General features: G+C 31.6%; 1 protein-coding gene across 6 annotated transcripts; it reads right to left on the minus strand.

Moving 5' to 3' along the window:
- Positions 1 to 2,598: 2,598 nt before the first annotated feature.
- On the minus strand, positions 2,599 to 23,704 carry LOC143065270 (uncharacterized). Of its 6 annotated transcripts, none has more exons than XM_076238740.1 (10): positions 23,664 to 23,704; positions 17,578 to 18,156; positions 16,903 to 17,026; positions 15,918 to 16,014; positions 12,669 to 12,761; positions 12,297 to 12,432; positions 10,695 to 10,807; positions 9,536 to 9,601; positions 9,277 to 9,370; positions 2,599 to 3,594 (listed from the first exon to the last, which is right to left on the minus strand). In XM_076238740.1, the coding sequence occupies exons 2-10, from the start codon at positions 18,086 to 18,088 to the stop codon at positions 3,437 to 3,439; spliced, it is 1,392 nt and encodes a 463-aa protein (XP_076094855.1). In that variant the 5' UTR covers positions 18,089 to 18,156; positions 23,664 to 23,704; the 3' UTR covers positions 2,599 to 3,436. The 6 variants fall into 6 exon arrangements, with proteins under 6 accessions (XP_076094855.1, XP_076094853.1, XP_076094851.1 ...); XM_076238738.1 differs by having other exon boundaries at positions 23,585 to 23,680; XM_076238736.1 differs by having other exon boundaries at positions 23,552 to 23,678.

The raw sequence follows: 23,704 nt of genomic DNA on the forward strand, positions 1-23,704 counted from the left end.
GTCTTCCACCTTCTAAAATATATAGCTTTTATGAAGTGAGCTAACACCGCCGCCGCCGGATCACTATCCCTATGTCGAGCTTTCTGCAACAAAAGTTAGGCTCGACAAAAATGGTCATTTATACTATTAAAAAATTTCTCTCTATCTGTTATATTTTTCAGGAAATTACAACAAATCTGTGAAATTTGCCCCAAAAAATAACATTTATGTAGCCAAATAACATTTCTGGAGTAAAAACTCCAAATCAGGTTGTACAAATTTTCTAATCAAAGAGCAGATTTCTCGGAGGGATACGATTGCCATTGTTTTCATTGATACATGTATTAATATTATTTTCAAACATAATTCAGTTGCACTTGTAAAAAATTCGTGAAATGTAATTTAATACGTAATCTGAATAGTTTTTTTTTAACTTTAAAAATAGCCAATCCTCGATACAAGTGTATGAACAATGTACTTGTTGTGTTTTATTTTTGTACTATCAATTCCAAGTTGACTTTCCACAGCAGTCACTGAGAGTGAGAGAAGGTATTTCACTTCGTACCTTATCACCTATTTTCCTACGTAAATTCTAGGTGGAACCCCACTCCTAATTCTTTAAATATTTAATTTCCTTTGGGTCAGTGGACATGACTCCTTTCTGTACAAATTCCTCTGTTTAAATTGCGATGAGTTTTAATATAATACGACGTCTATCGACAGAACAAGTTAATTTTTCTCATTGAACGTATCGTCGTTTGACGAAAGTTACTTACGGAAGGGAGACAACTCGAAGCAATAATATGGAAGACTCCACTTTGGATGAAGGGGTGTTCTAGTTACACCTTTAAGCTGTGGACTACATTTATTTTAATTTAAATGATGCATTTTATTTAAAATTATGCAACAACAATAACCCTCAATAGCAGTCGACATAGAAAGGATCTCATGAGTTTCAAATTAATCAATGGAGTGGGGAATCCAGAGCAACCATTCAATCTGATACCCCTTCAAGTCAAGAAAACTATACGCATGCACATAATTATCTAAATAAACCCTAGACTTGTGATTTGTAGCAAGGACGTATATTAAATGTTAATTAAATGACCTCCATTTCTTTATGGAAGTACAATATCAAATATCAGTTTCATAACGGTGACATATAAGAACACTCCACTTCCAGTTCTTATATGACAGAATTAGATTTATCGATCGGAATTCAGAGAACTCTTGCATGTTATCAAAACTGGGGAATTCCCTGTGACATGTTTCTAAATTTATAAAAACACTAAATATATGTAAATACTGCTTAATTCTTATTTTCCGTGTTGTTAAAAACACGCATAGAAGTCAAGGGAAATATCGAAACATGAAGATTATGAGAAGAACATTATAGGACAGTTGTTTAAATTCAATCCTTTTGTTTTTTTATACCATTTAAAGCAAGACAATCTCAAGAATCTGAGATGTTCCTTGATGTTTAGAATAAAACGGTTGTTGTGAGGGCATGGCCCTGAGTCAATGGTATAAGTCTACAGATTGCTTAAAAGCAATCGTATCCCAAAAATTACACAGAAGGACCTTCACCTCCTAATTAATTTGTCAATGTCAGATTATCTCTTACCACCTTTTTTTTACAGATCTTTTAATAGCCAAAAATTTTGAAATTTACTAAACCTTTATATTTCAGGGGCAATAATTCAAATATGGGTTATCCAGTTTTCTGAATATTCAACACCAACTAGACCAAGAAATTTTGATCTTTTTAACTCATTGCAGATTTGCTCTATCCAGGGCGGGTCCAGGTGAGGTGGTAATGGGCCTATGCCCCCCTTTTCTAAAAAAATATTTATGAATTAAACACATACTCTGATTTCTTTTTATACTAATTCCCCTATCCATAAAATTTTGTTTCTCCGCCATATTCGATTCTACGATTAGTATTAATTGTTGATCATGTGATGAAGTGAAATTGTCAAAACAAAAGCGTCCAAAGACCTTAAAATCCTCTCAAGGCGTCTTGGACACCTTTTTTAAACAACCAAAACAGTACATGTAGGTGAATCTAAACATGAAATGGTTGTTTTGTGTGACACTTCCCCAATGGCTATTCTACACCTACCCCCATGCTGTTAAGATCCATCCAATCATTTGAATATACCACAGACAACTAATAGAGGGAATTCAGCATATAAAATGTCAAACCCTGACACTTTAACTATAAATATACATGCTCCAAGTCGGCAACCGTTACATGAGTGCATTTCATATTTATTAATTTTATTTTTTTGGCAAAAAAAAAAAGTCCAAATATCCTAGAAATGCCCCTGCTATCTGCTCTAGTTTTGTAGATATTAGCATAATAACTGTACTTTACCTATACATTATATATTCTATTTTTATCAACAGCAGTCATGTTTGTTAATTGATCAAATCCCTGAATACAATTTTAAAACTAAATACTAACATTTGACCCAGTAGTTTCAAAAAGATTTTTTCAAAAAGTGTCCAACATTTAACAGATGACGAATAATTGAAGACCTTTAAGGCCAGGTGAGCTAATCATAACTTTTAGCTACTGATTTATTTTAGTGAAAATTGAGAAAAAAAATCAATTCATCCTGCTTCCGAATTTCTCATTTTATTCCATGAAATTTCTTCCCCTATGTTTCACAGCATTTTCAGTCACACATTTGAATTCAACAAATACAAAAAAATAAGTGGCACAAATTAATATCAGTTTTGGAAATTAACCAATTAAGGGCATACGATACAGTTTTGATCCCGTATTTACAGTTTGATGAAAATTTCCATACAGGCCAATTTTTGCTTGATTAAATCAAATATGAAATAAAAAATATACCTCCATGTGCTACTTTTTGAGTTAAATGAGGTCGAAATTTTATATATTTGTTCAAAATTCGGATTTGTGGCCGTATTTTTCCTTTCCAAAGAAGACATAACTTTTGTGTTTTAAAAGATAGACACAAATTGTTTTTTTGTTAAATAATTTGTAATTTCTGTATTTTATAAGTATCCTAAAAAAGTATGCATTTTTTATTCAGAAATAACTCATATTTATCAAATGGACATGAATTGAGAAAAAAACGTCATTTTTGGCTATATATTTATCAAAATTTAAAAAATTGCACTATTTACAGTTTTAACAAATTTGGTCCACATAATCTCTTTGCAAAATGAAACAAAATGTCGTTTTAAAAAATAGGGGTCCATGCACTTGTTTTCAAATTGAATCAGTTTGAATAATAAATATCAGTCAAAAACTGCATCTTTTCCCGATCTGTCACAGTTTGACGTCGCGAAAATAACATTTGACCTTAGCAACGTCATTACCTCCCCTGTAACTGTATCGTATGCCCTTAAGTCTTTCATTGCATGGTGCACTATAGCAATATATATATGATCATATATAAACTTCATATTCTTGATTTTTCTATCATAACATTTCTTCATAATACATAGTTATAGCTTTATCTACATCCATTTGTGATCTCTCTATATAGTATTTAGCAGCTTCTGTATTGTCTGTATTTGTCACAACGAGAAAGTCTGTTACTAAAGAATCAATCACTTCTTCTATAGGGTCTATATCATCTACAATCAAACAAGACATGTACGACTATATTTATTGTTATAATGATATAAGTGTTCACTGGATTTTGCAGCTGGTTTGAAAACAACTACCCAAGTAAGTTCCTGAGAAAAAAACTTTTCTTTAAATGCATAGTTATGTTGCTTAGAGCTCCTAATACATTCCTACATCCATAGCTCAATCTGTTGTTATGAAAAGTCAATCAACAATATACATGTAACTGGTATCAAATGTTTATAATACATTAATAAGATTATCTCCCCTTACACAAACAACAACTTAGCTATGTGACAATCACCTGTTTCCAGTATTGCTACAATCTAATATAATATGTTTTAGAAGTTAATATTATAGCCGCAAATTCTATACTTTAGTTCTCAAAAAACAATTGTTCCCTATTGGAATTTTGAAAACAAGAATAGCACAGTAATTAGTTTATTCTGTTATTTCATAACCAGTCATGTTGAAGAAAATTATTTTATTTCATTTTTACTTTAATCAAATTCAGGATACAGACTTTTCTGCAACTAACAGAACCAGGTGCTCCGCAGGGCGCAGCTTTATACGACCGCAGAGGTCGAACCCTGAACAGTTGGGGCAAGTATGGACAAAACATTCAAGCGTGATACAGCTCTGAATTTGGATTGTGATCAAATTTTTGACATTACATGTTTTTTTTTTACACAAAACAAATGTCAAGATTTTACAAATCAATTAAAGATTTCTTCTTCAAACTTTTTAAATCTAAAATTAAATAGTTGACACAGCATAGGTTTCTGACACAGAATGAATGTGGTCTAATGAACTTAAAAGTTTTTTTTTGCCTTTGAGCAATTCACTATGCTGTTGAATATTAATCCTCTCAAAAAAATGTTTGAAGAAATTTTCTTTTTATTTATGAAATCTGAAATGAGAAAAATTTAAACCCCCGTTTCCCTTTTTCCAAAACTGATATCAATTCAAATTTCTAGTGGAGTTTGCAACAATAACTACTCTTTTAAATACATCATAAAATATTAAAATGTAAAATAAAGTGCTTGTTATCACTGAATGGTAAAGATTGGTTGGTAGTAAAAGTGAATATACATTGTTTTTTGTATAAAACAATAAAAAAAACTTCATCAGCAACATTTTATATTGGCAAATTTCCAATGAAGTTATTTACATAAAGTTATTGGCAAATAAAAATAGAAAATGACATCATAGTCATGTCTGGCAAATGTCCAACATACATTATCTAAAAACATTTTAGATAAGATAAGGAAAAAAAGCTTCATCAGCAACATTTTATATTGGCAAATTTCCAATGAAGTTATTTACATAAAGTTATTGGCAAAATAAAAATAGAAAATGACATCATAGTCATGTCTGGCAAATTTCCAACATATATTATCAACTACATTTGTACTATTCTATACAAAGAAAGATAACTCCAATTGAAAATTAATTGCTATTGCACAATATTGTGCAATTAGATATTTCTTGCTATTGTGCAATACTGTGCAATTGAAAATTTCTTGCTATTGAACAATACTTGATATGGAATCCTGATTTGGACCAACTTGAAAACTGGGCCCATAATCAAAAATCAAAGTACATATTTAGATAAAGCATATCAAATAAGCCCAAGAATTTAATTTTTGTTAAAATCAAACTTAGTTTAATTTGGGACCCTTTGGACCTTAATGTAGACCAATTTGAAAACTGGACCAAAAATTAAGAATCTACATACACAGTTAGATTTGGCATATCAAAGAACCCATTTATTCAATTTTTGATGAAATCAAACAAAGTTTAATTTTGGACCCCCATTTGGACCAACTTGAAAACTAGGCCAATAATTAAAAATCTAAGTACATTTTTAAATTCAGCATATCAAAGAACCCCAAGGATTCAATTTTTGTTAAAATCAAACTAAGTTTAATTTTGGACCCTTTGGACCTTAATGTAGACCAATTTGAAAACTGGACCAATCAAAGTGCTGGATAGCACCTCTGGAAAGTTTGCAACTGTAGCTGTGCATTATTTCAAAAATGTATTTCATCACAGCTTGGATGTTTTAAACTAAACCATTGTCTTGTCAGTAATTATCAAAAATCACTTTTTTCATGTTTGTCATAAAAAGTTTCGATATTTTCTATTGCAACCTAAAACTGTAGATCTAAAATATTGAAATATACAGAAAGCTCTGATAATTTCTTTTTAAGTACCCATGCCATGTCAACATCAAGGGCCTGTGAATTAGTATTTTTCTATTGGTTTAGATCCTTCATATTTGTTTTTTAGTAAATTAACACGTAAGTTTTTTGTTTGAATTGCTCCACATGTTTCCTATCGGGGCCTTTTATAGCTTTCTGCATGTATATGGTACAGATATTTCTCATTATTGACGAGCATATGGTCCCCTATAGTAATTAATACATTTTCCTCCTTTGAACTCTTTTGGATAGCATTGATTCTTTACAAAAAATACCACATCCTTTTTTTTTATAAATAAGACAGTTACAGTAACTTAAATCAATACAAATGTAATGAAAGTGAATTTATATTAAAGGCTTTTATCTAAAATAGGGAACGTGTCCATGGGACACAAATGTTGCCCCCGCTAGCATTAATGTTATACTCAAGAACTGTAAATGTGCATGACGCTACCAAAATGTGTACTTGATCTGAGTTATGGGGTAATAAGCATTGTGTATACATTCTAATTACACAGCATTGCGCAATAGATTTGTTAGATCTTGACATTTGTTTTGTGTCAGAAACCTATATATTATGTCAAAAATTTGATCGCAATCCAAATTCAGAGCTATATCAAGCTTGAATGTTGTGTCCATACTTGCCCCAACTGTTCAGGGTTTCGACCTCTGTGATCGTATAAAGATGTGCCCAGCGGAGCGTCTGGTTCCATTTGTAACGAGGCTAAACCCTAGAGCAGTAAAAATTACTCCACCAAAATTCAAGATTGATCTTTGTTTTATTGTTAAAAGTATTAACACTGTATAAATTTCATAACATTTGGTTGAGCGAACTGAACTTAGATAACTAAAACGAAAATAGTCAGCAATTTTTTACATATGTAAAGGGGCATAACTCTAAAATGGTATAACTATCGCCACCAAAATTCAAACTTGATCAGTGTTTGTGGTAATGAGCATTGTGTATACGATTCATAGCATTTGGTTAAGACAAACTAAAGTTAGAGAACAGAAACTAAAATTTCAAGCAACTTTCCTTTTTGTAAAGTAGCATAAAATGCTAGAATGGAAAGTGACGCAACTAAAATTCAAACTTGACTTGTGAATTGTGGTTATAAGCATTGCGTATAAGTTTCATACAATTTGGTTCAGGCAAACTAAAGTAAGAGAACAGAAACGAATTTTTGGATGTACGGAGGTACATGTACGTACAAGTAAGGGAAGGACATACATACTTACAGCAGCACAAGGATAAAACTCAATACGGTGGGAGCATAACAACAGCAGTATGAACACAGGAATAAAAAGTTTATATACACTAGATTCATAGGGGTGCTTATAACCTGTAACACATTTAGTTACTGTTGTGAAATTAAGCATTGTCTTATGAGTTAAGAACATTTGAGAATTTTTGTTTTAAGCCATTCATTTGATATATTACGGTAATCATTGCCTCTGTGTTTGGGTGACAAAGCAATTGAAATCTATTAATATAGGGCATGGTATGCCTTAAAACTTTTCCAGATGCACAGGCCGCTGTTTGTCTGTAATCTATCTAAATTTTTAGGTGAAAATGCAGCCATTTTAGCCAAAGGGTACACATCATGAACCTTATAATCATTTCTATAGAACTTGTCTTGATACCCTGAGCTATAATATTCGAAGAAGTTGATGCTGACTCGGTTGCTTTTAATACGGATGCTATATGATACGAATTTACAATAACACACCAGATGTGGTATGATGTAAATTATTGGAAGAAGACCGTGAAGAAGAACTGACGTTGGGTCAATGTTTTTCTGCTGTCAGTTTGATCCACTTGAGCATGCTGAACGAGTGAAGTTCCTTATATCCACTTCGGAATGTGAAACAATTAGTATTTAAATAACGGAATTAAGTTTTCAAATGATTTTTGGCATCAAAATCTTCCGATTGATGTTTAGACAAAAACAATGCATTTTTTTTTTTTTTTTTTTTATTAAAGCCGGTCATTTTTACCTTTACTCAACCTTGGCGTGAGACGTTAGACATATAATATAAGTATCGAGTATTTTATATTATTTCACCTGTGTTTTGTTTAAACAAACCATTATCACTTTTCAATTATCCGACGGCTTGGTCAAAATGTCAACTTGTTCTCGCATTTTAATCAGTCATTCCCGATTCTTTCGATACACTCGGGATTTTACCACGTTTACGTACGTACATATAGTAAACAGGTAAAAGTAGAGCGGGGAAATGTTCATTCATGAAATATTCATGAATGAATGAAAACGCAATCTCGCGTAGATTTCTTGTGATTTTCTCTACAGCGCATGGCAGATCCGCGAAGTAGTGTTTGTAATACTCATTTTTAAAATGAAGTTAAATTCATCTGAATCGTCGGTGAATATTCATTTCTTTTTATTCAAGCTGTAATCTTTTCAGTCAAAACAGTAGTTACTCAAAATTTTAAAAGAATCTTCCAAGAATCAGAACTCAAACACTAGTACTACACTATCTCGGAGCAGAATATATTGCGATAATCTGTCAACTGGAAGTTTGAGACCGACGCCTAAGGAAAGTAGCAATAGCAAGCTATAGCAAACTTTCCAAAAATTAAGAATCTACATACATAGTTAGATTCGGCATATCAAAGAACCCCAATTATTCAATTTTTGATGAAATCACACAAAGTTCAATTTTGGACCCTTTGGGCCCCTTATTCCTAAACTGTTAGGACCAAAACTCCCAAAATCAAACCCAACCTTCCTTTTATGGTCATAAACCTTGTGTTTAAATTTCATAGATTTCTATTTACTTATACTAAAGTTATGGTGCAAAAACCAAAAATAATGCTTATTTGGGCCCCTTTTTGGCCCCTAATTCATAAACTGTTGTGACCTCAACTCCAAAAATCAATCCCAACCTTCCTTTTGTGGTCATAAACCTTGTGTTAAAATTTCATTGATTTCTATTTACTTATACTAAAGTAATTGTACGAAAACCAATAATAATGCTTATTTGGGCCCTTTTTTGGCCCTCAATTCCTAAACTGTTGGAATCAAAACTCCCAAAATCAATCCCAACCTTCCTTTTGTGGTCATAAACCTTGTGTCAAAATTTGATAGATTTCTATTCACTTAAACTAAAGTTATAGTGCGAAAACCAAGAAAATGCTTATTTGGGCCCTTTTTGGCCCCTAATTCCTAAAATATTGGGACCAAAACTCCCAAAATCAATCCCAACCTTCCTTTTGTGGTCATAAACCTTGTGTTAATATTTCATTGATTTCCATTCACTTTTACTAAAGTTAGAGTGCGAAAACTAAAAGTATTCGGACGACGACGACGACGACGACGACGCCAACGTGATAGCAATATACGACGAAAAAATTTTCAAATTTTGCGGTCGTATAAAAACCGAAAGTGGAATAGAAAGAAAACCAACTGTAATAGGAGAATTATACTTGGAGATCAACAGTCAACATTTTTTGACAATATTTACCATTATTTGATTGTATGTTATCCGTTTTCTCTTTATGTGATTGTATGCTACCAGTTCTCTCTTCATTTACCTCTAATGATTCCTTGACATCACTCTGAAATTACAAAAACTTATCAATTTATTGTTGTTACATGTATGTGATACAGACTGGTGCCTAGCTTTCAGCTGTAAGTATACAACTGAGATATTTAATGTTGTTTCATTTTAGAACATAAAACATGACCATTATCATGATTATAATGTATCACAAAATGCATACCTTAGAATCTCCTTTATGGAGTTGCTGTAATCTGAGATATAGGTCTCTGTCCTTTCTCTTTTTATCCTAATAATATACAAAACAAATAACGATTTCAACACAAATCTTTAATCAAAGAGCTGTAAGCACTGTAGGCAGTTAACCAAAAACCAAGGCAAACATAATTATGAAAACTGTGGCAATGCTGCTACAATTTTTTTTTAAAGATTTAAAAGAACAAACATTAAACATTCATATATAACTGTACATTTATGTTCATTCAATGAATTAATCATTAAGACAAATAATTCATATTTTATCAAGGTTTTCAATAGCAACGTATATATCAAGTATATTTTTTTTTCATGGTCATGAGTCTTGAGTCAGCAGTGGTACAAATTCGCAATGATTGCAGTTCTTCTAGTTGATCGTGATTGCTAGTATTAGTTGACTGTTAGTAGTTCAAGTTGACTTTAGTACGAGCTTGTAAAAGTATGAATGGACTTGCTTCCCTGGAATGAAAACTGAGTTTGTGTTCTACAGTACAAAAGTTATGAGACACAAATTAGACAAATGTTTACTACTACAGGGATCAATGGTGAGGTCTGACTGACCTGTCCATAGTAAATGTAAATGACTCCTACCTTCACCCCAAGTCCATGATGTCTAAGTTTGGAATAAAATGACAGGTGTTAGGTCTAGCAAAGTGATATGCATATGTGATGCCTATGAGATTGACCTTGTATGTCATTCAATCTTTTTGAAATGACAAACAGGAATGAATATGGTTTAGGAGTTGGTATCTCAATCTTTTACAAGTTCTCAAAACACACACAAGAGGGTGTGGGGTGACCCTAGGGACTACCCCTATTTTTCATTTGATTTTTTATATTGTCCCATACATGAATATATATGGTTTATGGGTGGGGATCTAGACTGTTATCAAGTTTTCAAACAAAAGTTGCAGGCACGACAAAAAACCATTGTGTCCATAGAAATATGCTGAAAGGAGATGGACAAGTAACAGTGGGAACTAAAACTAGAATTTTCTACTGTCTCTTAAGTAATCTGGCACTCATTTGATGCTGATATTATTTTAAAAAAAAATTTTTAAATTTCAAAATGTTCCAATATCAAAAGTTTTATAAAGCTATCATAAATCTAAACTTTCTGTATTTACCTCATCTGGGGGAATATATTCTTCTCCTTTCTCTATACAGCGTTTCCTTCTGATTGTCTCCCTTATTTCTTCTATTTTATCACTATGTGTATCATCTGTCACAGTCCCTAAATCTGAAATAAACCAAAGTTTGACATTTACAGACATTTTAGGTGATCTATGTATAATTTGTCTTCATCCCTTGATCAGGTATACCATCAAACTTTTAACTAAACTTTGACTTATATTTTTTTTTTATCTTTATTCAATTCTTCAACATATATATACAACAGATATATTACATATTACACAAAATTATCACAAAGCAATGTTTTAAGTATAATCACATATATATAATCAGCACAATAATTAGAAATTAAATGTTATGACACCTTCGGTTTCTTGTACCAGAATATTATTTTTTAAAAAGTGTTTCTCAAAAACATTTCTCATACATTTTGCATCACACAAATATTCATACAGGTAAGTTACATAATGTTTTACAGTGTATTTAAATAGTCTAATAAGATCAACATTACTGTTTAAATTTTTAAGTAAATTCCTTCTTCTGAAGATACAATATCTCGCTACAGATAACATGAAATTGACAAAACTTACATTATTAAATCAAAAGAATGTTAGTGTTTTTTATCTCCCTTCCCTCCTTTTTATTTATAAGATATGATTCTGAAACTAAATGATCTTTAACCCTTTCGCCGATGAGTCCCGGTTTACCGGGATTCACGCTTCAGACAGCTGACGATGAGTCCCGTTTTACCGGGATCGGATTACCTCTTTTATGTTTCCCGCTTAAAACAGTGCAAACATGAGTTATCTTTCTTTGATGAATACCCGGATGAAAGTGTAAACATGTCGCTTCCGTTTGTTGAAAACCGTGTCAAAATCAGAGGAAATTTACGGAATTTACGAGAATTTGAAATGAGGGAACATTTTTTTTGAAAGAATATGGAAGAATTGAAGCCAAACTAGTATACTTTTTTGACATAAAATGTCGTTTTAAGTACAAAACACTTGGAATGGACATCGTTCAGTGTGAGGAATTTGTACAGCCTCATAAAAATTTTCAAAATTTTGCCGTTTTGGGTTAAAAAATTACGATTTGGGTGTCAAAGAGCAGAATTTTGAGAATTTCACCTAGAAAATGACGAAAATTTGAATATTTTAAGAAGAAAAAATTATTAAAACATGAATAAAACTGTGAACATGGTGTTAGTGAATGAAATAAATACACAAATAACTACAAACAAGTTTTTATTGACATTTATTATGAAGATCTCCCACTTGAGTAATAGTAGCCAGGGAAGCCATCGTCTCAGAGTAGCTTCTGTCTGGGCAGCAATCGGTGAAAGGGTTAAGACCATGTTTTGTGGAAACTGACAATTATTTCGCGAATATATGGTGTATAATTGATACCATATAATGGCAAAGTGCTCTATTTATAACATAACACTGCTCAATATAAGTAAAAATAATTGCACTTGACAAGCCTGACCTGACTAAATCAATGTTTATATGTTAAAATCAAGGTAGACAATCTAGTACAACACTATTCTATCTGTATAAACTAAAACAGTGATTTACTAACTGTAATGTTAGACTTACTGCCATTGAAAGGACTAAGTGATAGTGTTTTCAGTTCTTCATCTCCTTTTGAATCGAGTTGAAATGATATGATATACTCTATCATAGCTCGTCTATTCTCATATACTACAAATTCATTGTAATCTCTAGGGCATCCCTGTAATATAAAAATCATTGTTTTTTATGTCTTTTTTTAAATATAATATCTTTCTGCATTTTAATAAAATCAATTCATTGATTATTAAGTTACTATAGTTATAATATTTTTTTTCAAATAGGAATGGATAATGTTTTTTTAATACATATCAAATTGAACATAAGCAAACAGTTTGTTTAAAGAATAAAAAGGCTTTAATTTGTTTATTTGTAAGAGGTACACAGAGGATTTCTTACCACAACAGAATCATAAAACCTCCATCCAGTCTTTACATTAGGTTTCTCTGGCTCTCTCTGTAAAGTTGTATCATATTCCCCTTTTGGAAAATGCTGTTAAAATGAAACAATAATAATCAGACCTACATGTAGTGTGTCCTCTTGATTTATTGTGTTTGGGTTGCTGTCTCAATGATGCTACTATGGATTCATTATTATTCGTTGGATACCAATTTTCGTGGATTTCAGGGGTACTTGTGAATAATAAATTTCATGTTTTATTTCGGCTTTTATACACTTTGGCAAAACAACAAAATCTTAAATCCTCAAGAATGCAACTTTTTCTCAATCTATCAAAAATAAATGAATCTCTCTTCATTAAGGCATCATGTGATAATGGAAATTGATAATATACTCAACGAAACATTAATTTATCAATCCTTTCTGGTGTATGGTTTTCACAGCTTCCTGGATGTATTCAGAAGAAAACATAGTAAATATCTTCTTGAAATAAATTGGTTTAAATAAATGATTTTTTAATTTTGAGATAAGTAATTATCTATGAAGGTTAGTCATATGCAAAAAAACTGATATCACTACACTAACCTAAGATTGCCCAATAATATGCCTACACTTCACTAAGATTTTTTACTGATTTCTTTGATTCTCCGAGGATGTGTCTCTACACTGACTTAATTGAGATTATTGAGGATATCTTTATACTTAAGTAAGACTCATTGAGGATATCTCTACACAGAAGTAAGACTTATTGGGGGATATCTCAATACTGAAGTAAGATTTATTGAGGATATCTCTACTAGTGTCGATTATTAAAAGAGTTTAATTTCACTTCATGGTATACGGCTAAAAATTGGCAGAGTCCTAGAAAAATGACTTTACTTGAATTTAAAATAGGGTATGGTGCAGTTTTTTTAATTAAGCTTTTAGTCAGCAGATTTGACTTTAAATACAGATCATTAGTTGCATGCAGTTTGGCTTTTTATTCCTATTCTTTTTTGTTTTTTTTAAACATCAGACATAATGCTTAATGCATTAGGCGAAAAAGATAATTCTAAAAGCCTTTGGATGACAAATTATGAAGGTAAAAACTACTGTAAACAGGGATATTTTGTGTTTTACCTGATTCCAACATCATACAATAAATCGCTGATAAATGGATTATATCATATTTACTATAAAGTAATAGAACTGCAGTTTTTCTTTTCATGTACACATGTTTTCATGAGGTAAGATAGTTTAAATCGATATTTTTTAAACTTGCAAAAATCTCTAGTTATTCAATCATTTACTCTAAATGCAATATTATTATAGAATTCGTGGCCTAAGAATTTTGACTTTTTGTTGTGTTCTTTAACCACTATGGACTAATACTGACATTCCAGATTTGCTAAACCTTCCACTTATGGACATATAGTATTCCAGCCAAGGGTCAGAACATCATAATATTGTCCCACATTACAAAAGTCATTTGAGGTTTGTATTACTGATTGAAGTTACGTATATTTAGTGCTATGTTAAATTATCCTGCATAGAAAACAAAATATTATCTTGGGTCACTTAGTTTGGGATTGAATAACCGAAACTTTCTCCATTTTCAAACGACTAAAAGGCTGTTCTATCATAAAACATATACTTTTAAAGTTGTTAGTTTATCTTAAAATGATTAATATTCCTTTAAAATACAAAATAATTTAATAGAAATCGTTATGACATTGTAAAAATTCAAATATAAGTATGTTTTGAAATAATTTTTGCTGTCTGTTTTGAATGTACCAAAATTCAATGTATATCATGGGTATGGCTAAAACTTAAGTTTTCACTTTCACAATACAATTTCACAAAAAATACATCATTTAAACTTAAAACTACCCCCCTTTTTGTAAAGTTGCATACGTGTGTTCGGAAATCTCATTTAATGATGGGTTTCCAATTTTTTGGTGACAAATTCAATAAAGAAGAAAACATATTCTAGTTTTTAATCATTTTACAGTAAAAAGGGTATTTAAATTTGAGTTAGATATTCAATTTTGTTTTTCTTTGAAAACGATGTGTGACCTTTGATCATGATTTCTAAAAAACTGCACCATAATAATTTTTTTTGACGACCAGAAGAATCTCAAAGTACACATATTTCCAAATCCAATGATATATGACATAGCCGTATACCATTTTTGACGATTAAAATTCCATAAATCCGACTTTGGTCACCGGCCTATACACTGAAGTATGATTTATTGAGGATATCTGAACACTGAAGTATGATTTATTGAGGATATCTGTACACTGAAGTATGATTTATTGAGGATATCTGAACACTGAAGTATGATTTATTGAGGATATCTAAACATTGAAGAAAGATTTTTTGAGGATATCTCAACACTGAAGTAAGACTTATTGAGGATATCTCTACACTGAAGCAAGATTCATTCAGGATATCTCAACACGGAAGTATAGCAAAATTTATTGAGGATATCTGAACACTGAAGTAAGATTTATTAAGGTAACTCTACATTGAAGAAAGATTTATTGAGGATATCTCTACATTGAAGTAAAGCATGACTTATTGAATATATCTAAACACTGAAGTATGATTCATTGAGGATATCTGAACACTGAAGTAAGATTTATTGAGGATATCTCTACACTGAAGTAAAGCATGACTTATTGAATATATCTAAACACTGAAGTATGATTCATTGAGGATATCTGAACACTGAAGTAAGATTTATTGAGGATATCTCTACACTGAAGTAAAGCATGACTTATTGAATATATCTAAACACTGAAGTATGATTCATTGAGGATATCTGAACACTGAAGTAAGATTTATTGAGGATATCTCTACACTGAAGTAAAGCATGATTTATTGATGATATCTGAACACTGAAATAAGTTATATTGAGGATATATGAACACTGAAGTAAGATTCATTGAGGATATCTGAACACTGAAGTAAGATTTGTTGGGGATATCTCTACACTGAAGTAACATTTATTGGGGATATCTGAACACTCAAGTAAGATTTATTGGGATATTTCTACACTGAAGTAAAACAAGATTTATTGAGGATATCTGAACACTGAATTAAGATTTGTTGGGGATATCTCAACATTGAAGAAAGATTTATTGTGGATATCTCTACACTGAAGTAAAACAAGATTTATTGAGGATATCTGAACACTGAAGTAAGATTTATTGGGGATATTTCTACACTGAAGTAAGATTTATTGGAGATATCTCTACACTTACCTTAGATTCTCCAAGAATAACTCTACACTTGAGTATGTATGACTCTTCTAAATCTTTACTGTCTTTTGCATAGTGAATGCATTTCAAAGGATTGTCACTAAAAATAATAATAATAATAATAATAAATCAACACACTAACAATTGAAAAAAGAAATAGAACATGCAAACAAACAAACAAACAAATGTGTTATTGCTAATCAAAGCGCCCACAAGGAGCAGAACACTCAACATTAATTACATACTTAAGGATGTACTTAGGTGAGGTTTTGGCATTTGTATCAAATGTTCGGACTCCCTGGTGTTTTTCCATACAATACAAGGTAAGATATTTTGCCCCATAACACCCATTTATTTTTTCATACAAGATTAAATAGATAAAAAAAAAAGGTCATTTACCATAATGGCCATATTTTAAATATCAAATATCTCGAAAAGGAGGTCCATGACATATCAATATTTTTTGCTTATTTTCATTCTAAACCAATGCTTTTTTGACTTAATATAGTATCAATTTTAAATTCTTGATTTTTTGAAATTCACAAACCCTCACCTAAGTACATCCTTAATAATGATTACAAGTGATTCAATGTGATTAAGACACAATGTTATAGAAAATATTTATTAAGAAAAGCATTTTTATCTTTTATACTCTCTATTGTTGCAGTATTTTTTTAGTAAAGGTCTACAAATGCTGTGAAAGAGAAAAGAGCATCCAGTAGAAGCAGGAAATTGCATTTCATTTAAAATATTTGACTGACTATTTGTTTTAGTTAGTGTAGATTCAAATGAAGATCAAATACCATTCTTTATATTGAAGGTAAATGCTATTTCTTATATATTCATGATATTTGTAATCCAATAAATTGGATTGCAATTATCAAACAATTCTATTTCTTTACCAATAACTGTCCTTTTCAAATTATCAGGACTATCTTTAATTGTCAAATTAATTGTAAAATTTCCTTAAAAGTCAGAGCACACAAACCTAAAATAAATTCCTTTTCCGAAGAAGCCCATTCTACTCAGCCTTTGATCTAATCCTTCTTCACAAACACGAGACTTGTCAACTTTTGTACCATGGTATAAGTATGTAATGTTCTTATTAAACCCTGAAAAAATAACTAGTTCTATAATAGAGAAATTGATCTACATGTTTAGTTTAAACATATTTCATTTGCTTAAATGTGCAAAAGGGATGAGACACAAGTTAATCAAACTTATATAGTCTTCTCCCATAACAATTTATAACAATAGAATATTTACAAAGCATGCATACAAACAATACATTATACATGTTCATGGAAAACAGCAGAAATAAATTTTCCTAATCATGAGTTGCTCCCCTTTTGCAAAAAAATGTTTTGTAATCTCCTAATATTATTTATTAGAAAATCACTTGAATCTGCAGATGTATCACACTTCACATTTTCTAAATATACTGTGGTTTCAAACTTTTAATAACAAAGGTACAATAATTGTTACAAGGCATACAAGGTTCTTGGTAGAACTTATAAATGTCAATTGAGAGCAAATCCATGTCTAAAAGTCCTCATTTATACATTTGTATATTAGAAATTTCACAAAATAAGCACCATATGCATAAATGTAAATTGTAAATTATGTTTTTCAAGAGAAATAAACCCGGTGAGTTAATACTTACCTAACTGCCGATGTTTTTTTATATGTTCTGTTTCAGATTTGAATCTGTCTAGAAGATGAATATTTTCTAAGCGTTGTATTTTAGTGATCTGAATGCCAGCACTTTTCATTTCATCACATATATAGTCATACTCTTTTTCTCCTGGGGTTAATGTCACTATATCATAAATACTTTGTTCACAATTACTGGTCCAATTAACAGGGATTCCATCTTCATTATACGGAAAAGGATTGAGTGATTGTGAATGCTTTGCGTTACTAGATGAACATAAATTTCCATCATGTAATATTGCTGATTCATCCTCTGTTAAAGTACAAACACCAGCATTATCTGGTAACCTATTTGTTTTCCTTAGTCTCTGGTATTCCTGATGTGATATTGTCTCCCTTTGTAATAACTCTTCAAGTTCTTCAGCTACTCTATCTGGACAACTTTCTACTTCCGAAGTACAATTTAATGAATCATTAACCGTGTCTGTTTCTGAAGTTTTAAATCTGTCTTTGCGTCTCATTTTTCTTTAATTTCTGTTTAGCCTAATTCAACTCTACAATTTTTTATCTGTAAAAGCAAGCTTTTCTTCTACAAAGAAAAATAATCTTTTGATAATTTATTTTTATTTTAAACAATGTAGTTAGTCTCCCTTACTTACATGACTTACACTGGAGGCTAGAGGGTGATCTAACACTAACACACTAAGTCTGAGTGGGATAACTATTTTACATCCCAGCTATTTCATATTAGAAGAAAAAACTACTTTAGAACGCCACACAACCATTATTATATACTTTATATATTTCTATATAATATATACCCTTTATGACCCCCTAACATATGAAACCATGTCAACTCGCCCCACTGGCCAATCGGCCCACACTTATTCGCCACTTTCTAAAAAATTGCCCCACTCTTGTTTACAAACTTAACCCACTTATGAAAGATGGTAAAATCCCATTGAACAACCAGTCTGACAATTCGCCTTATTCTGACTTACTTATTCATGAAAAGGGTTAAAATACCACTGAATAAAGGTCTGTCTACTCGCCCCCACTTATGAAAATATCTTGCTTTCTTTAAATATGTTAAATTACTGAAAGATGGTATGAAGTTGTCCTGGTCTAGGGGTATGTGTCATGGTTTGATATGCTAAAGGTCTTGAGTTCGAGTCCCAGCATAGACAATGGATTTTTTCTTCATAAATTTTGAAAGTGTGTCTTTTCTCAATAAATAATTCTAAGTTTTATTGTGGATTAGGAATTCCTGCCAAAATGTAACAGAACAAAGGAAAGCATGCAAAACAAAGAAACTCAAACTATGGTAGGGGTGATCTGGTAGGGGTGATCCGGCTCAGATCACCCCTGGTAGAACAAAGGAGCTGAGGTGTAAATACATAGACCAAGGCATGTGTTATACAATGTAATTACAGCTTCTGTATAAAGGGTTCATTCCCTCTATTCCCACTTTTTAAAAATCTGGTAAGAAAAGGTAAAATTTCATGTGGGAATAGGAGGAAAACTTATGCAAACAAAGGATTATGTTGTATAAACATTTTTTAATCAGCTGTTAATTGACCAGTATTTTTTTTTTATTACAACAGGTAATAAGTTATTTTTGCACCTGTATGAATTCTGATTTTTTTTTAAACAAAATAAATATGAAAGAAATTAAAACAAATACCAGATGCTCCACAGGGTGCAGCTTTATACGACCGCAGAGGTTGAACCCTGAACGGTTGGGGCAAGTATGGACACAACATTCAAGCTTGATTCAGCTCTAATTTGGATTGTGATTAAATAGTTGACACAGCATAGGTTTCTGACACAGAATGAATGTGGTCTAATGAACTTAAAATACTTTTTTTTCCTTTGAGCAATTCACTATGCTGTTGAATATTAATCCTCTCAAAAAAATGTTTGAAGAAATTTTCTTTTTATTTATGAAATCTGAAATGAGAAAAATTTAACCCCCCCCCCCCCCCCCCCTATTGCACAATATTGTGCAATTGAAGATTTCTTGCTATTGCGCAATACTGTGCAATTGAAAATTTCTTGCTATTGCACAATACTGTGCAATTGAAGATTTCTTGCTATTGCTGAATACTGTGCAATTGAAAATTTCTTGCTATTGCACAATACTTAATATAATAATTTTGGATCCTGATTTGAACCAACTTGAAAACTGGGCCCATAATCAAAAATCTAAGTACATGTTTAGATTCAGCATATCAAAAAGCTCAAGAATTCAATCTTTGTTAAAATCAAACTTAGTTTAATTTTAGACCCTTTGGACTTTAATGTAGACCAATTTGAAAACGGGACTAAAAATTAAGAATCTACATACACAGTAAGATTTGGCATATCAAAGAACCCCAATTATTCAATTTTTGATGAAATCAAACAAAGTTTAATTTGGACCCGATTTAGACCAACTTGAAAACTGGGCCAATAATCAAAATTCTAAGTACATTTTTAGATTCAGCATATCAAAGAACCCCAAGGATTCAATTTTTGTCAAAATCAAACTAAGTCTAATTTTGGACCCTTTGGACCTTAATGTAGACCAATTTGAAAACGGGACCAAAAATTAAGAATCTACATACACAGTTAGATTCGGCATATCAAAGAACCCCAATTATTCAATTTTTGATGAAATCAAACTAAGTTCAATTTTGGACCCTTTGGGCCCCTTATTCCTAAACTGTTGGGACCAAAACTCCCAAAATCAAACCCAACCTTCCTTTAGTGGTCATAAACCTTGTGTTTAAATTTCATAGATTTCTATTTACTTAAACTAAAGTTATGGTGCGGAAACCAAGAATAATGCTTACTTGGGCCCCTTTTTGACCCCTTATTCCTAAACTGTTCAGACCTCAACTCCCAAAATCAATACCAACCTTCCTTTTGTGGTCATAAACCTTGTGTTTAAATTTCATTGATTTCTATTAACTTAAACTAAAGTTATTGTGCGAAAACCAAGAATAATGCTTATTTGGGCCCTTTTTTGGCCCCTAATTCCTAAACTGTTAGAACCAAAACTCCCAAAATCAATACCAACCTTCCTTTTGTGGTCATAAACCTTGTGTCAAATTTTCATAGATTTCTATTTACTTAAACTTAAGTTATTGTGCGAAAACCAAGAAAATGCTTATTTGGGCCCTTTTTGGCCCCTAATTCCTAAAATGTTGGGATCAAAACTCCCAAAATCAATCCCAACCTTAATTTTGTGGTAATAAACCTTGTGTTAAAATTTCATAGATTTCTATTCACTTTTACTAAAGTTAGAGTGCGAAAACTAAAAGTATTCAGACGACGACGACGACGACGCAGACGACGACGCAGACGACGACGCCAACGTGATAGCAATATACGACGAAAAATTAAAATTTTTGCGGTCGTATAATAAGTATATTATTTTAAATTTTTATAACACAAATTTAACTGTAGATTCAAGCAAGCATAAAATAACACAATTTATACAACAGCAATAACTCAAATAATACATTGAAGCACAAACATTCGACAATCACTGTATGTTTGTATCAATCTGATCTATGTCTGTTAGGGTGTTAAACCACACATCTTCAATCTCAGCAAAGGGTATAAGTGGAAGTACAGCAGCACGGCGTACAAGTTGATGAATATTGTCGTCATTCTTGTATGGAAGCTGAAGACTTGTTTCTTGTGCTTTTCTCCAGATGCATTGCGTGTAGTGGAAGAAACAGCCTTTTTCGTTGATACCAGAAAATACAGAGTATGCTGCACTTCGGATGGCGACTTCATAGTCCAGGAAGATAGTGGTAGGCTGAAGTTGTAGTTGGTGTTACATTGTAGTGGCAGAGATCTATATTGATTTGGTCAACAGTTTTTTGGTAAAACTGGAAGGTTATTCTTGCGTTTTTTGTACATTGTGTTCTTGCAAGATGGAAAAGTTGGAATGTTCTCTACAAGTTCTTGTGTGTCGTCAGTTCTGAGTTTAACTAGTTCTTCCATTTTCAAAAATTTTAAAATAAATCTGACTCCAATCTATTTATCAACATTTTTCTTTATTTTTAAGTACAAATTCATTTTTTTTTTTTAAATAAATCTAACTCCATCTATTTATCATAATTTTTCTTTATTTTCAAGTACAAATTCAAAAATTAAAAATAATCTAACTCCAATCTATTTATCATTATTTTTCTTTATTTTTAAGAAACATATTACAAATAAACAAGGTATTATACCTAAACAGTGTACCAAATATGTTATGCTTTAAAAAAAAAAATACAGGTAAATCTTAAGTGAAATTCTAATTAACCTTGATTGTTATAAAAACAAATTATTTATCAAAACATCTATTGTTATTTGCAAGTGGGAATTGAAGGAATAGCATTTTTAAAAAGTGGGAATAAGAGGAAGACACCGTATAAAGTAATACAATTGGATCTCCTGTACTTGGTGATTGCAATACTGGTATACTAGTAATGTGCACAATACTGACCTATAATTGTACCAGTATTGTATTCCAGTATTGTACCAGTTTTGTGTCCAAATTCCATTAGTCCGAGATTGACGGCCCCAGCTTGTCTGGCAAAACAGCCGTTGGACGTCAGAGTAATCTCGGACTAAAATTCCATGTGACAGTCTGAGTTACTCGTTAATACAAAAATCTTACTGATCCTACCAATTCAAAAAGGTGTGCAAAAAAAAAAGATTTGTGTATTTTGCTAATTATTATTTATGGCAACAGGTTTTGTGTTAGAGATGGGTTTTTGTCGAGCCTTCGACTTTAGTTGAAAAAGCGAGACTAAGCGATCCTACATTCCGTCGTCGTCGGCGGCGGCGTCCACAAATATTCACTCTGTGGTTAAAGTTTTTGAAATTTTAATAACTTTCTTAAACTATACTGAATTTCTACCAAACTTGGACAGAAGCTTATTTATGATCATAAGAAAGTATCCAGAAGTAAATTTTGTAAAAATAAAATTCCATTTTTTCCATATTTTACTTATAAATTGACTTAGTTTTTCTGCGAGGAAACATTACATTCACTCCGTGGTTAAAGTTTTTAAAATTTTAATAACTTTCATAAACTATCCTTGATTTGTACCAAACTTGGACAGAAGCTTGTTTATGATCATAAGATAATATCAAGAAGAAAATTTTGTAAAAATAAATTTCCACTTTTCCGTATTTTACTTATAAATGGACTTAGTTTTTTTGCCAGAAACAAAACATTCACTCTGTGGTTTAAGTTTTAAAATTTTTATAATGTTCTTAAACTATCCTGGATTTCTACCAAACTTAGATAAAAGCTTGTTTCTGATCATAAGATATTATTCAGAAGTAAATTTTGTAAAAAAAAAAAATCACTTTTTCCGTATTTTACTTATAAATGGACTTAGTTTTTCTTCCAGTTAACATTACATACAGTCTGCAGTTAAAGTTTATAAAACATTTATTAGATTCATAAACTATACTGGATTTTTTTACCAAACTTGGAAGCTTCTTTCAATCAAAAGACAGTATCGAGAGGGAAATTTTTATTGATGTTTTTCCTCATTTTTGTTGAGTCTGCGATTAACAGCAAAAGTAGGCGAGACACTGGGTTCCGTGGAACCCTTACGAATTTTTTTTATTATGGACAAGAATGGACGGTAGAAAGGGTGAATATCCAGAAATGTCAACTATAAGAAAAAAAAAAGAAGAAAAAATCACAGTCACAGTGAGAGACATTTGTAAGGATGACATTCTTGGGGATGCCACTTTTGTTTAATATGTTTAATTCTAATAAAGGCAAAGTGCCCTTTATAAATTGATGTTGTAAAGCTCAGTAGTCCGAGATTACTCTGACGTCCAACGGCTGCTTTGCCAGACAAGCTGGGGCCGTGGGACCACGGCCCCAGCTTGTCTGGCAAAACAGCCGTTGGACGTCAGAGTAATCTCGGACTAAAAGCTCAGATACATTCTTACTGTAATTACAAATTGTAAAAGAAAACCTGTGATCGTCTCAATTGATCTTTGACATATACTTGTTCACGAGTATAATCGATCCTCAACCAATCCCTTCAACAAAATTATGGTTTTTTTTTCGTGTAAATCAAAACCTACGTTTTTCTACTTTCATTTCTTCAAATTGGTAATTTGACATC

This window comes from Mytilus galloprovincialis, chromosome 2 (genome assembly GCF_965363235.1).
Source record: "Mytilus galloprovincialis chromosome 2, xbMytGall1.hap1.1, whole genome shotgun sequence".
Taxonomy (NCBI): domain Eukaryota; kingdom Metazoa; phylum Mollusca; class Bivalvia; order Mytilida; family Mytilidae; genus Mytilus; species Mytilus galloprovincialis.

Coding starts and splice junctions, on each gene's coding strand:
- LOC143065270 (XM_076238740.1), bottom strand. CDS start 18,088: ATGAGACGCAAAGACAGATTTAAAACTTCAGAAACAGACACGGTTAAT. Junction 9,371..9,535: donor TCCATAAAGGAGATTCTAAG/GTATGCATTTTG, acceptor TTGTAATTTCAG/AGTGATGTCAAGGAATCATT. Junction 3,595..9,276: donor TAACATACAATCAAATAATG/GTAAATATTGTC, acceptor GTTTGATTGTAG/ATGATATAGACCCTATAGAA.